The sequence below is a fragment of the Podarcis pityusensis genome, assembly GCF_964106645.2.
Source record: "Podarcis pityusensis genome assembly, chromosome: 15".
Lineage (NCBI taxonomy): Eukaryota > Metazoa > Chordata > Lepidosauria > Squamata > Lacertidae > Podarcis > Podarcis pityusensis.
In genome coordinates this window covers 439,935-454,530 of record NC_138040.1, presented here as the reverse complement: position 1 = coordinate 454,530, position 14,596 = coordinate 439,935, and the positions used below count along the sequence as shown (strand labels likewise).

The window sequence follows — 14,596 nt, the reverse complement described above, 5'->3', positions numbered from 1 at the left end:
CTGACAAGGCATCCTTATTCCCAATTCCCCATGTTTGAAACAGAGTCATTTCAGATTTAGGTGCTGAGAAATATTTGCCCCCCTGGGCTCCAGAATTAGTGTTGGACCAACCCTGGGGAATATTTTCCAGTTTGAGGGCCAACCCTGGCCTTTAGACAGCCTTCCAAGGGCCATAGGCCAGGGGTGGGCGGAGCCAGAGGCAAAAGTAGGCGGGGTAATGGAGGACCCCACCCCTCTTTGAGCAGTAGTCTAGTTTCTACGCTGCTGACCCTTGATCCTCCATCCAGGCAAGCAAGAGGGGCGTGGCCAGCACTGAAGGGGCGTGGCCTTGGAGAGGGGGCGTGGCCTGGTGGTAATTTCAAGGGCTGGCTGGAAGGACCTGGAGGATTTGGGTTCCCTCACCTCATGCATCACACATCTCCAGGACCTGAGCAAAATGTTGCTTTTGCACAATGCAATTCCACACGTTACAACCCCAGATCCTGACCATGGAGTTTTAAATAAACATTGAGTGACTGCCAAATGACACGTGTCCCCTGTGAGGCGGTTTAGCATCACCGTTCTTTGTTTTGGTCCCCAAACTACCAGGTGAAACAGGTTGTCCAAACTTGGGCTGCAAAGAACCCCCCTCCCCACAGGCCGCTAGTCCCAAAAAACAAGCAGGCGGGTACGGTCTTTGGAACTCAGGGCTTTATTTGGCCGCTGTCGACAGTGTGGAGGGCTTTCTGGCTGGGCTCAGGCAAGATCCTCATCGGACGGGCACCCCAGCCAGTACTTGGAGATGGGGCGCGGGTACCTGGGGTAGACGAAATCCACACGTCGAGTGTTCAGGTTCAGGCGGTAGTACTTGTCTGAGAGGGAGGGAAGGAGGGAGGTACAGAAAGGGAGGAAGAAATCATGTTAATTTGGCTTCTCACTTCTCCAACCTTAAATCCAGCTCTCTGGATTTCTGCAGCAATTTGAGGTATTTTAAAAATATCCTCATCAAAGTTCACCAGGTGCAGATCGCTTCTGTTTTGACCACATGTGCACCTTTTTTTCCTAACAGAAAGCATTTTTCGTTGGCGTTTTTTCCACTTACCTTTGAATAGTTATGCACACTGTCCCCTAATATATTCATTTCTGTACCCAAAAGTCGGCTGGAGAACTGCAGCCCAAAATCTGGATGTCGGTGAATGCCGAAGGGCGGCTGCATTTCAATAGCCTTTATTATAATTTTTGAAATGCTAATCTGATAAATTTGAGATCGCCTTAGCCCAGCTATTCGATCAGTGGACCTGGCAGTGTTACAAGTGTCCCATAATCCTCGTCATCACTACCTAGAGATGCCACTGAGGATTGAGGCTGGGACGTTCTGCATGCCAAGCAGATGCTCTGCCGCTGAGCTACTGTGGGATAACCAGCATTCTTAAGCCTAATGAATGCATGACGGGGTTAAGACCATAGAGTAAGCTGTCCGGCCAGGCTTAGCTCACCTTGGGAGGGACTAGGTCATTAAACCTTTGTTCCCTTAGTCTACCAGAGAAGCTCAAGGTGTGAGGTCTGAGTTGCAAACCACATGACTCTTACAAGCCACTCTTGAGTTCCTATACCAATTCTAGAAACTTTTGCCACTTTGTACCTAAGCCAAATTTTACTGCCTGTGCATTTTTTTCCCCTGCACACTAAATGGAAAAGCACATGAATTGGTTCAAAATTGGGAAAGGAGTACTACAAGGCTGTATATTGTCTCCCTGCTTATTTAACTTATATGCAGAATTCATCATGCGAAAGGCTGGACCGGATGAACCCCAAACTGGAATTAAGATTGCCGGAAGAAATATCAACAACCTCAGATATGAAGATGACACAACCTCGATGGCAGAAAGTGAGGAGGAATTAAAGAACCTTTTAATGAGGGTGAAAGAGGAGAGCGCAAAATATGGTCTGAAGCTCAACATCAAAAAAACTAAGATCATGGCCACTGGGCCCATCACCTCCTGACAAATAGAAGGGGAAGAAATGGAGGCAGTGGGAGATTTTAATTTCTTGGGTTCCATGATGACTGCAGATGGTGACAGCAGTCACGAAATTAAAAGACGCCTACTTCTTGGGAGAAAAGCAATGACAAACCTAGACAGCATCTTAAAAAAGCAGAGACATCACCTTGCCGACAAAGGTCTGTATAGTTAAAGCTATGGTTTTCCCAGTAGTGATGTATGGAAGTGAGAGCTGGACCATAAAGAAGGCTGATCGCCGAAGAATGGATGGCTTTTGAATTCTGGTGCTGGAGGAGACTCTTGAGAGTCCCACGAACTACAAGAAGATCAAACCTCTCTATTCTGAAGGAAATCAGCCCTGAGTGCTCACTGGAAGGACAGATCCTGAAGCTGAGGCTCCAATACTTTGGCCACCTCCTGAGAAGAGAAGACTCCCTGGAAAAGACCCTGATGTTGGGAAAGATGGAGGGCACAGGGAGAAGGGGACGACAGAGGACGAGATGGTGGGACAGTGTTCTCGAAGCTACCAGCATGAGTTTGACCAAACTGTGTGAGGCAGTGGAAGACAGAAGTGCCTGGCGTGCTCTGGTCCAGGGGGTCAGGAAGAGTCGGACACAACTAAACGACAACAACAAGTAAACCATTTTTAACTTGTGAACCCACAAGTTTTTAAAGTTCTAACTGCCTATGTTTCTAAGCTTTGCCTTGCTGCATATTCTGCAATTTCAAAACTGGACTGGGGTTCTCTCCCTAAAATGTGCTTGCCCCAAACCTGGATCTTGGCATCCAGGGAGTTCTCTTTTTGTGTCTATTTCCCCCCTCACCAGCAACAGCCACGCCCCTTCCTCCATGCCATGTACTTACTGCCAACGAAGAAGTAGACGCTCTGGAAGGGCTGGCACGGGGTGGTCCCGCCCAGCAGCCAGTCCAGGTCCGAGGACTCTGAGCTGGGTTCGCCTTGCCAGTCCCACGCATTCCAGCGTCCCCAGCGCTGGCGCTGGCGGTACTTCCTGCGGTGCCGGCGTGACGACTTCCTTGCTGGGCGGCGCTGGGCAGGGCTCTGTGCCACGTAGATCCGGCCGAGCATCACAGCGTCCAGGCCGCTGGGCACCCCTTTCCAGTCGCGGCTGATGAAACGGGCCCTGCTGGCCCCACCTGGAAATGGAGAGAGGGGACGTCAGAAGAGCTGGGCAGCAGGCAAGGCCAGGCTTTCCTCAGGCCATCCCCATAGCCTTGGGTCTCTGTACATGGGCAGAGGAGGGTGACCAAGTCAATTGTGGGACTGGCAACCAAGCCTTACGAGGAAGGGTTAAGGCAGCTGGATATGTTTGGCCTGGAAAAAGGGAGACTTGTTGCGGCAGCAAGTTCCCTAGCTTAACTGCACACTGAGCCAACAGCGTTTTGCAGCAGCAGAAAAGGCTCATGCAATCCTAGGCAGCATCTGCAGAAGTCTAGCGTCCAGATCAAGGGAAGTGAAATTACTGCTCTATTCTGCCTTGGTCAGATCCACCTGGACTCCCATGTCCAGCTCTGCACACCCCAGTTTAAGGAGGATATTGTCAAGCTGGAATGTGTGCAGAGGAAATGGGGTCTTCTTCTGACTTTTGACTGAGCTGAGCCCCTTCCCTTAAAAAATATAGTAAGATTCCAGTCCTCATGGGATGGCATCAACCACTGGTTAAAATTGGAAGGTGCCCTAGACCATCTTGCTCAGCGTTTTCAACACTGACTGGCAGCAGCTCTCTGGGGTTTCAGGCAAGGAGACCTTCCCAGCCCTACCTGGTGATGCTGGAACCTTCTGCATGCCAAGCAGGTGCTCTGCCACTGAGCCACATCCCTCCCCAAATCCCTCCCCAAATGTATGAGCAGGGCAGGAGTCCCGTCCTCTCTTGCCCCCAGCGAGCACATCGGGCCAGCTCAGCAGGGTGCGGCCCAGCTGTGGGTCCCTGCGGAGAGAAGGGCTCAGCCCGGACACCCCACACCCTCCCGCTGTTGCCCTACTCACTGCGCCGCGAGCCCCCGAAAAGCGCTTGGAAGATATCCTCCCAGCTGTCTCCCTTGAGCACGGCGTAGTGGTCGAAGACCAGCGAGGGGGACGTGGCCTCACAGTCCTCCCGCGTCGGCTGCTTCGAGAAGTCGTAGGACCAGTACTTCCGCCCTGGGGAGGCAGACGGAGAAGGGATTCAGCACCGGGCAGGGGAGAACAGATTTCACAGAGGGCTGCGCCAGGATCCACAGGGATGGCAGATCCCACTGCCAACCTCCCTTGTTCCTGGTGCAAATCTTCCCAGAACTCTTCTTCAATGGCAGCGAGGGTCTTGCAATGGGGTCCCCAACTTCCCATCATGCTGTTGCAGGGGGTGTCGGTTCAAAACTTAAATTTATAAGGCATCAAGAAAAGGTTCAGAAAAAGCTCTTCCGTTTACAGAAGGTCAGGAAAAGATGACGTGTTAGGCCATGTCAGCCTGGAGAAAGGGGACGGAGAAGAGTTTTTCTCCCTGTCTCCTAACGCTAGAACTCATGGACGAAGCTGAATGTTAGAAGATTCAGGGCAGAGAAAATAAAGTCCTTCTTCATGCTGTGCAGTGTTAAACTCTGGAACTCCCTGCAACAGGAGCCAGTGATGACCACCATTGCGGATGGCTGTAGAGGAGTATTGAACAAATGGAGGGGAAAGCTACTGATGGCTCCTAGACACTGTAGTCCTACTTTGCCTCCTGGCTCAGAGGCAGCAATACTCGCTGGAAACAGAACTTATGCTCGAATCCTGCTTGTGGGTTAAACTGTGGAACTCCCTCCCACAGGAGATGGTGATGGCCAACGGACTAGATGGCCAATGCATGGAGGAGGAGAAGACAGGCAGTCAGGTTGTGCATCCACAGCAGTGACCAGAGGAGGAAGGACCGCTGGGAGGAGCCCAGAGAGAAGAAACTCCTTGGTGCATCTGCAGGGGCACAACCGGATGCTTTCCTCTGCCCCAGCTGCAACAAAACATGTCTTTCCTGTATCAGTCTTTACAGTCACAGCAGGCACTGCAACTATCCAACCGCTTGACCTTGTCCCCAAAGACACACTCCTCCATTGTCTCCCGAGACAGACGGCTGTCAGTCATTATTAAGTAAATCCATGGAGGAGGAGAGGGCTTCCAGTGGCTCCTAGCCAGGATGGCTCTGCTCTGCCTCTGAGTTTGGATTTGATATCTCGCTTTATCACTCCCCTTCAGGAGTCTCAAAGCGGCTCACATTCTCCTTTCCCTTCCTCCCCCACAACAAACACTCTGTGAGGTGAGTGGGGCTGAGAGACTTCAGAGAAGTGTGACTGGCCCAAGGTCACCCAGCAGCTGCGTGTGGAGGAGCGGGGAATCGAACCCGGTTCACCAGATTATGAGTCCACCGCTCTTAACCACTACACTACACTGCCATTGGAGGCAGCCATGGTTCTGAACAGCAGTTGCTGGAAACCCCAGGAGGTGAGAGGGCTCTTGGGCTCGGATCCTGCTCGAGGGTTTGCCATGGGGTCACCTGGCTGGCCGCTGTGAGAACAGGACGTTAGACTAGATAGCCAACTGGCCTGATCCAGCAGCCTCTTCTTATATTTCTTACTCTCGTTTGTTAAGGATTCTGGGAAATGTAGTTCTGTGTCACCTCTCAGTTGCCTTTCCTCTAAACTACACTTCCCAAGATTCTTTGGGGTTGGGGGAAATGCATCTTAAGCACGTTTCAAAGGCAGCATAAACTCCCTAGTGTTTAGGGACCGCACCCCCAGCCTCACCTTGGAAGAAGTAGACCCTCTCGCTGGAGAAGTAGCTCTGGGCAGGCAGGGCAAAGGCAGCGTCCAGGTCGTCGGGGATGCCCTTGAACCCGTCCGAGATGTTACGGGGGAAATCTGGCTCCAGGACTCCGTCAGCAAAGCGCCAATACAGGCTGCCCTGGAGGAGAGAGGAAGCCATGGGCAGGCGGGGGTCAGGGATGCACGTCAGCTGAGGTGGGGGGCTGCCTGAACCCAGGGCCATCTTAAGTATATCCGGCGCCATGGTGCAAAGATCCCTCTGGCACACACACACCCCGTTTCCCAGAGTTGCCAACCTTTTTACGGCACTGCCGGCAGCTTTGCAGGGCTGGAGGAGGCGGGCAGCGGCTGGAGGGCGGCTCCTCCGGTGGGGAAGAGGCAGAGGCCCTGGGCGAAGTGCTGCTTCAGCGAGGCAGGCGAGGGCGGCGAGCTGATGCCAGGAGGTGCCACGCTGTGCCCACCCCCGCCTCTTCCCTGGCGCTCTCCAGAACTTGGCGCCCTGGCACTTCACGCCACTTGCCTCTATGGGCAAGATGCCCCTGCCTGATCCACAACCAGGTTCAGAAAAATCAAGAGGTCCCGGAGCTGACAGCCCCCTTCTCTGAGCTGGGACCCTCCAGAGGCCTAAAAGCTGTCTGGGGTTATCCCTCGTTTAGAGCTGGATAGGAAAAGGGCTGAGGCCCCACTTACTTTCCAAGCTTACATTAAGTTCTCTGCATTTCCAAATCAGTTTTTTTGGGTGTGTTTGTTTTTTTTGTGGTGGTGGGGAGAAATCATCACGAAAAGTCATCAGCGTTTAAGGGCGATTTTCTTCCACTCTACACCTTTTAACATGGAGTTTGGACTGAGAGGCCCATCTCTACAAAGCCATTTCCCCCAAATATAACACATTTTTGTAAGTTCCCCACTACTGAGATATGAATTTTTGCGTACTGTGATGTTCACTTCTGTGCAATTATTAATGATTATGATTTAAATCTATATGCCACAGTTCTTCAGGAGACCACAGGGCGGTTTACAATATACAATTCTATTCTTTTTTATTTAATTTGCTCTAATAATCTCAATTTCTGCCAACCTAGCAGTTCAAAAGCACGTCACCCTTATGGTAAGGGAGGATGGTGGGAGTTGTAGTTTGAAACATCTGCAAGGCGCCAGGTTTGGCAAAGGCTGGGCCAGGGGGCCAGGAGGGGAACTGGGGTGTGTGAGCCTCTCACCTGGAAGATGTAGGTCTTGCCCTCGCAGTTGACGCGGGTGAAGGCGGCATCGATGGGCCCCTCAATGCCCCACACTTCCTTGATGAGCTTGGGGTACCCCGGCCTCACGCTCTTCTCGTCCAGCTCGTAGAAATACTTTCCTGGATCAGGGAGGGAGAGGAAGAGACAGGCGGAGGAAGGTGAAAATTTGTTCCCAGAATCCCTAACTTTGGAACTCCCTCCCTGGAGAAGCCAGACGGGCTCCCTCCTTGCTGTTCTCCTACCGGCACATGGAGACCTCCTTGTTCCTACAGGCTTTGGAGAAGTCACTGTTTTTAAGGAAATGGATGGTGCTGTGATGTTTTAATGTAATGATCTGCATGTTTTAAAAGATCACACATGCACACATAATTTGGGGTCACCCAGCCAGATGGGTGGGGTATAAATAATCATATTATTATTATTATTATTATTATTATTATTATTATTTGCTATCTAAAAAATAAATGGGCTTTTGAAATTTAAATAAAAAACCTCTCCTTTAAAGGTGTACCTTGTTCTGCACTTTGGAACTCAGTTTCCCCCGTGTTTTCCCTCCTTTATTGTGCGGCAATGATTTATGCGCCTATGTATAATTGTTGTGCTCCTTGCAATAAAGTCGGCTAATTATAAAAATAAAAGATAAATGGCTGCCCCTCAGAGCCACGTCTGGATTGTGGGTGCTGGGGTCAGCTCCCCGCCCCCCTGACCCAGACTGTACCCCGGAAAGCGTAGATGGAGCCGTTCTTCAGGCTGGTGAAGGCGTCAAAAGGAGCCCCGTTGCAGGCCTCCTCCTCTTCTGGGGCGTCGGTCGGGGCCTCTGTCTCGGGCAAGGGGGCTTCTTTGGTGGGCTCGACCACACCCCCGTCCTCCTCCCCCGTCCACACATCGGAGTACTCAAACCACGCGGTTGACTCGGGGGCTCCGGTGGTGGGCGTGGGCTCGGGGGTTGTGGCGTTGGGGAGGTCGTAGTAATCCTGGTAGTCGTCTTCCGGCTGCGTGAAAACGTCTCCGCGGGTCACTGAGGTCGGGGGAAAAGGAGAGACGCCAGGTGAACGTTGGCAAACGGATGGGGGAGGGCACTCTCCATGACTTCCTCTCAGAAGATCCTGGGAACTATAGTTCACCCCTTGCAAAACATCTCCCAGCACCCTTCCCACAATCTCCTGTCTCCTGTGCAAATGTGCTTTTGTTACAAGGGGCGTTTGCTCATTTAAAGTGCACAGCTTCCCCTCAGGGAATCCTGGGAACTGTAGCTTATGCCTCGTGAAGCTACAATTCCCAGCAGTGGTTAACAAACAGCAGGGACAGAGGAATGCGTCTTATTCAAAGTCAGACTCGTGGTCCCTCTAGCTGAGTGTTGTCTCCACTGTTTGGCAGAAGCTCTCCAGGATTTTGGGAGAGATGCAGCCAGGGGCTGAATCTGGGGCCTTCTGCATGCAGAGCAGGTGTCCCGTGCCCCTGAGCTGCTGACGATACCTTTGTGGTTTTTTTAAAATAAATTTTTATTGTTTTCAACATGTAATTCTTTTTCCAACAATCCTTATTGTCACATTATAATCCCTTTGACTCTGCCGAATCCTGACTTCCCTCCCTCCCAACCGCTGGTATATACATCACATACTTTTTGCATATATTATTGTCATAACTTTACTGTTTTACATTGGAGGTGTTATTCCAGTCCTGCTAGTGTCTTAATATTTTTGTTGTTCTCCTTTATATATTCAATAAATTTATTCCAATTGTTATTGTATCTCTGGTCCTCTTGGTCCCGGATCCTTCCTGTCAATTTGGCAAGTTCCGCAAAATCTATCATCTTCACCTGCCACCCCTGGATGGTTGGCAAATCTTGTGCTTTCCATCTTTGGGCCAGTAAAGTTCTTGCGGCGGCTGTGGCATACATGAACAAGTTCTGATCTTTTATTTTAATTTCTTTTCCCACCAGACCTAGCAAAAGTGTCTCTGGTCTTTTAGGGAAAGTATACTTATGCTGACGATACCTTTGGATTTGCAGGCAGTCCAGTAGTCACTGCAGCAGCTCTGGTAGTACATGCAGAGATCGTCACACTGGCATTTCCTCTCCTTGTTGAAGCCATCATTGCAGCGCCCCTCGCAGGTCTCTGGGCAGGGGGAAAGAGAACCATCAACAAGGACGGAAGAAGGAGGAAACCCCGACAAAAGAACAGCGGCAAGAAAAATGGATGAACTACGCAGAACTGGCTAAACTGATATACAAATTGCGAGAGAAGGACAACTGTGACTTCAAAGAAGAATGGGAACTTTTGGCAGGTTTTGAATATACAAATTTATTGATTGTTAACATAGTAGATAGATAATATAAGGATTTATACAATTTTACAGTATGCAGAGAACAATATGAGTTGAGAAATCAGAGAGAGGAGCTGAGGGAAGTCTTGAGGGGGAGGGAGGGGGGTTTGATGGGGAGGTGGGGGGGAGGGAGGAAAATAATGAATATGAGATGTTTTGATATTTTGTTATGTTGAAATTGTTAATTAAAAAATTTTTTAAAAGAAAAGAAAGAAAGAAAACCAGCAAAACAGCAAGGAGTAATGGGAAGAGTTAAGAGTTAAACTATGGAACTCCCTCCCAGGTACATATTGATATAGGAATGTTTTAGATAAAATGTAAAGAAATGCACAATAATAAGAGTACATTCATTTGTAAAAAAAGGAATATATAACGGGATAGACGGGAAGTCCAAAGTGTTGGTATATATATGATTTTGGAATAGTTTTTTGTCCTTTTGTTTTGTTTTCCTTTAAGTATATAAACTTTGTATACATGCTGAAAATTACAGTATAATAAGCCTTGTGATGTAATATGATAATGTTTACCGATGTAACATAAGAACTTTAATAAACAAATAAAACTGGGGGGGGGGGACCTATGGAACTCCCTCCCACAGGAAGCAGTAATGGACACCAACCTGGATGGGTTTAAAGTGTCCTGATGGTAAGAGCCACTCGGCAGTGGGGCGGACTCCCTCTGAAGGTGGTGGACTCTCCTTCCTTGGAGGTTTTTAAGCAGAGGTTGGGTGGCCCTCTGTCAGGGATGCTTGAGCTGAGATTCCTGCATTGCAGGGGGTTGGACTAGATGACCCTATGGGGTCCCTTCTAACTCTACAATTCTCTGATTCTATGAAAAGAGGATTGGACACATTCCTGGAGAATGCTATGGATGGCTCCAAGCTATGATGGTTTTGCTCTGCCTCCACAGTTTCTGGAAACTGCAGGAGGGGAGAGTTGCTCTTGGGCTCGAATCCTGCTTCTGGGTTTCCTATGGGTGTCTTGGGTGGCCCCTGTGAGTACAGGATGCTGGATCGGTGGCCCCCGGCCTGATCCTGCAGGCTTTTCCTAGGTTCTTACATTCCAAAGACCAAGGCAGGTGGTCCGTTTGTCCCCGGTCAGGGCTGGCACCAGGGGGCGCCACATAGCAACTCCACTGTGACTGCCATTTGCACAGGATAGGCACTGCGTGAATTAGGTAAAGGTAAAGGGACCCCTGACCATTAGGTCTAGTCGCGGACGACTCTGGGGTTGTGGTGTTCAGGAGACGGCGTACAGCTTCTGGGTCATGTGGCCAGCATGACTAAGCCGCTTCAGGCAAACCAGAGCAGCACACGGGAACGCCGTTTACCTTCCTGCCGGAGTGGTACCTACCGTATTTTTCGCCCCATAGGACGCAGTGCCCCATAGGACGCACCTAATTTTTTTCTGGGGGGGGGGATAAAGAAAAAAAAATTCCCTCCCCAGGCGACCCCAGCCCCCAGAACAGCCTGCTATCCGCAAGCCTAGGGAACCGAGCCGGTCTCCCCAGGCTTGCGGAGAGGTGCGCGAAGCCCGGGCGCGCTCTTCAGCGTGCACCAGGCTTTGGAATGCAGGCAGCTCTGCGCTACTCTCCGGAGCCCCGCGCGGCTTCGCGCCGGGATCCGGAGGGTGGCGCAGAGCTGCAAGAAGCCCTGGAGCGCAGGCAGCTCCGCGCTACCCTCTGGAGCCCTGCGCGGCTTCACGCCGGGATTCGGAGGGTGTCGCGGAGCTGCAGGAAGCCCGGGAAAGCCTGCATTCGCCCCATAGGACGCACACACATTTCCCCTTCATTTTTGGAGGGGAAAAAGTGCGTCCTATAGGGCGAAAAATACGGTATTTATTTACTTGCACTTTGACGTGCTTTCGAACTGCTAGGTGGGCAGGAGCAGGGACCGTGCAATGGGAGCTCACCCCGTCACGGGGATTCGAACAGCCGACCTTCTGATTGGCAAGTCCTAGGTTCTGTGGTTAATATGTGCCAATTCAGGCTCGCTCTGGGGAGAAGGGAGAGGGAACCGACTCCATCTCTTGCTTTCTGGGCTGGTTGGTGAGCTGCGTTTGGCTTGCAAGCCGTGGGCAAGAATTGCTGTAGATTAAAACCAAAGCAAGTTTCATCCGGTGGATGGAAGGGTTTGGAAGAGCCATCTGGTATTGAGTGAGAAAGTGACACCACGGAGGCCGCGGTATCAAGGATAGAATCACAGAATTGTAGAGCTGGGAGGTACACCCAGAGTCATCTAGTCCACCCCCTGCAATGTAGACCCTCTCCCTTTCTCTCTTCCTTTAATGGCAGAGAAGTGGGGCTGAAATCCACCATCCTTCCTGCGCTTCATTCTTCAAGGGGAAATTCTCCATTCACTTCTGGCAACAAACAGATGCCAATTGCAAGCAGATATCAAGCAATCTGAATGTCTGCTAAGCGCACGTGAAATAAAATTGCAAAATTAGATTGCTTCCTAGGGCAAGGACAGGGAGGAGAATCCCTTTCAGGCCTGAGGGCTGCAGTCCCTTCTACTTAACTTTCCAGGGGCCGCGTGATGGTGGTGGGAGGGGTCCTCAGTGAAAGCGGGTGGTGCAAGACAGGCTCTGTGCTGTGGGCTGGTTTCTACACAAACACCCCTCCTCCCTTATCCTCCATCCAGGGAAACTAAGAGGCAGGATCAGGGTTCAAGGACAGATTCCCAGCTGGGCAAAGACCCTCATGGGGGGGGGAGGGCAGGGCTGGTGAGGGCTGTGGCGAGTCCCAGGGACCATATTCAGGAAACTTTTTGATGCAATTTTGACATTTCCCAATGCAATTCAACCTGCCCCTGCCCCCCCCCCCTGAAAACCACATTATTGCCTAACAGGAGGAATTTAATCAATCTTTCTGTTTTTTCTTTTGTCCTTTCTCATTCTGATTGTCCCCAGTATCATCCGTGTGTGTGCGCGCACACACAAAATGTCCCTGAAACTCATGGGGGGGGGCACTCAAAGAAGTTTTATTCAGAGTAGAAACTCTGAACATTAAATGAACGTGACTCAGATAGGGCCATTGACCTCACCAACTCTGAGTAAAACTCTGTTGAAAGGCACCCCGCTTCCAAAGCTTCCCCAACAGATGGACTTGGCAGCCCCTTGCGGCGGGGAGTTCCAAAAGCTAACGCTCCCTCCCGCTCTGAACAGTTTTATCATGGAGACGCACCTAGGCTGGTTGCAAGTTCTCTTGCAGTCAAGAGCTCAAATGGGGGGGGGGAGGGAGTTATTGGGGGGGTCATGGTACTCACCCTCGGCAGCAAAGCTCCCCCACAGGCAGCCCAGCAGCAAGACCAGGCTGAGGAGCTTCATGGCGAGTGGCTGGGCAGGCGGGTGGCTGTCCTCCTCTGATGGGACCCCGGGGGTTGTGCCAGGGATCCTGTTTGCTCAGCCCAGCCTCCCTGCTTCAAAGGGAACACGCAAGGTCACTGGGGTCACCAGCCTCCTCCTCCTCCTCCTCCAACTATCTCTTTCCCTTTGTCACCAACTTTCCCTCCAAAGTCACGGGGGTCGGCGACTGGATGGCTCCACGGCTAAGCCTGCCCTCCTCCACCCTTTCAGCCTTCGAGGGCAAGACGTGCGAAGATGCACTCGGAGTATGGACACATGTTCACACCAGACGTTTAAAGAGCTGCAGTACCCCTTTAAAGCAGCCACGGCTCTCCCCCCCCCCCCAGAATCCTGGGAGTTGTAGTTTGCACAGGGTGCTGAGAGATGTTAGGGGAGACCAGGGGTGCCAACTTGAATAAAACATTGTGGGAGCCCAGGTAAGCCCCACCCTGAATAACTGACCACATGACGCAGTGCACACACACCATTTGAATCGGAATGCCCATCAACTTTGAGGGGCCCCAGGACCCACAAATATTTTATTGTGGGGGCTAGGAGTTGGCTCCTATGGGGGCTATTCCTCTGCTGGAGCTACAATTCCCAGAGCAGTTTAACAATCAATCCCCCTTCACAAGGAAGTCTGGGAATCGTAGTTCTGTGAGGGGAAACGGGGTGTGTGTGTGTGTGTCCCAACCGCTCTTAGCACCCTTAACATACTACAGCTCCCAGAATTCTCTGGGGGAAGCCATGCCTGTATAAAATGGTATCATCGCGCTTTAAATGTTCGGTTGTGCATGTGACTTTCTTTTGCTTTGACTGGAAACGAGTCAGCTTCCCAAATAACTGACGCAGTTTTACAGCCACTCTTTCCCCCGATGGAGTAGCCCTGGAAGGGCCTGTCAAAATGCAGGCAGCTTGGGGCAGAGCCCTACGAGGGCCACGCCAGACTCCCCCCAACCTGGTCCCAAATTTGGGGCTGACTCTAGAGCCTACGCCCCCCGCAAGAGCAACCCCACAACATGTCTAGCTTCTGGGAAGCCACCAACCCAATATCTGACCAGTGGTGTCTGATTGGCTGCCATTATTAGACACACAAGAAAGGCACTTGGCACATGCTCAGAGGCACCTCCGGTATTCAACATGCTGCTGTGTGGTATAGTGGTTGGAGTGTTGGACTAGCACCTGGCAGAGACCAGGGTTCGAATCCACACACGCCCCACCTCAGTCATGAAAGTTACTGGGTGTGATCTTGGGGGTTCGTCCACACCTCCCTTGGCCTAACCTACCACACAGGGTTGTTGTGGGGGTTAAATGGGGAGGGGGAGAAGCATGCAGGCCACCTTGAGCTCCTTGGAGGAAAACGGTGGGATATAAATGCAACCAATGGATAATAAGAGCTGGAAGTCCTAACTGTGACACCAGGTCCCACCGCGGTCTGGATTCAAATCCAGCCCTTGGGTCTGTGCCATTCCTAAGGAGCCCAGTTGAGGTTGTGTGATAAAACTGGGGGGAACTCAGGGAAGTTCTTTCTCTGCAGTTATTTCTCCACATCCTGATCCCAGCCGTGAACGGAAGGTCCAGAGGATTTACTTTCCATGGAAAAACATCCCTTCCTGCTCTCTCCCACTCTGCAAACAAAACCCGGTGGAATTTGCTCTCTGATTCCGCCTGGTTACTAATTAATATGAACTCCATCCGGGAGGCTCCCCCCACCCCCTGATGTGACTCTGACTCACTTAGGGGGCAAAGGGGACCCAGAGAGGCTGGGGCCTCAGGACTCCGAGTCTGCGCCCCAGCTCGGCAAAGGATCCCCTCTCCCTGTGTCCATAGAATTGTAGAGTTGAAAGAGTCATCTAGTCCAGCCCCCTGAAATGCAGGAATCCCAGCGAAAGAATTCCTGGACGGAATCCCGGACAGGAAG

General features: G+C 51.3%; 1 protein-coding gene across 1 annotated transcript; it reads right to left on the bottom strand.

Moving 5' to 3' along the window:
- Positions 1–672: 672 nt before the first annotated feature.
- VTN (vitronectin) lies at positions 673–12,756 on the bottom strand. The gene is made up of 8 exons (XM_080984082.1): positions 12,597–12,756; positions 9,004–9,123; positions 7,725–8,024; positions 6,986–7,125; positions 5,751–5,907; positions 3,985–4,137; positions 2,844–3,134; positions 673–851 (listed from the first exon to the last, which is right to left on the bottom strand). The coding sequence occupies exons 1-8, from the start codon at positions 12,655–12,657 to the stop codon at positions 736–738; spliced, it is 1,338 nt and encodes a 445-aa protein (XP_080840208.1). The 5' UTR covers positions 12,658–12,756; the 3' UTR covers positions 673–735.
- Positions 12,757–14,596: the final 1,840 nt, after the last annotated feature.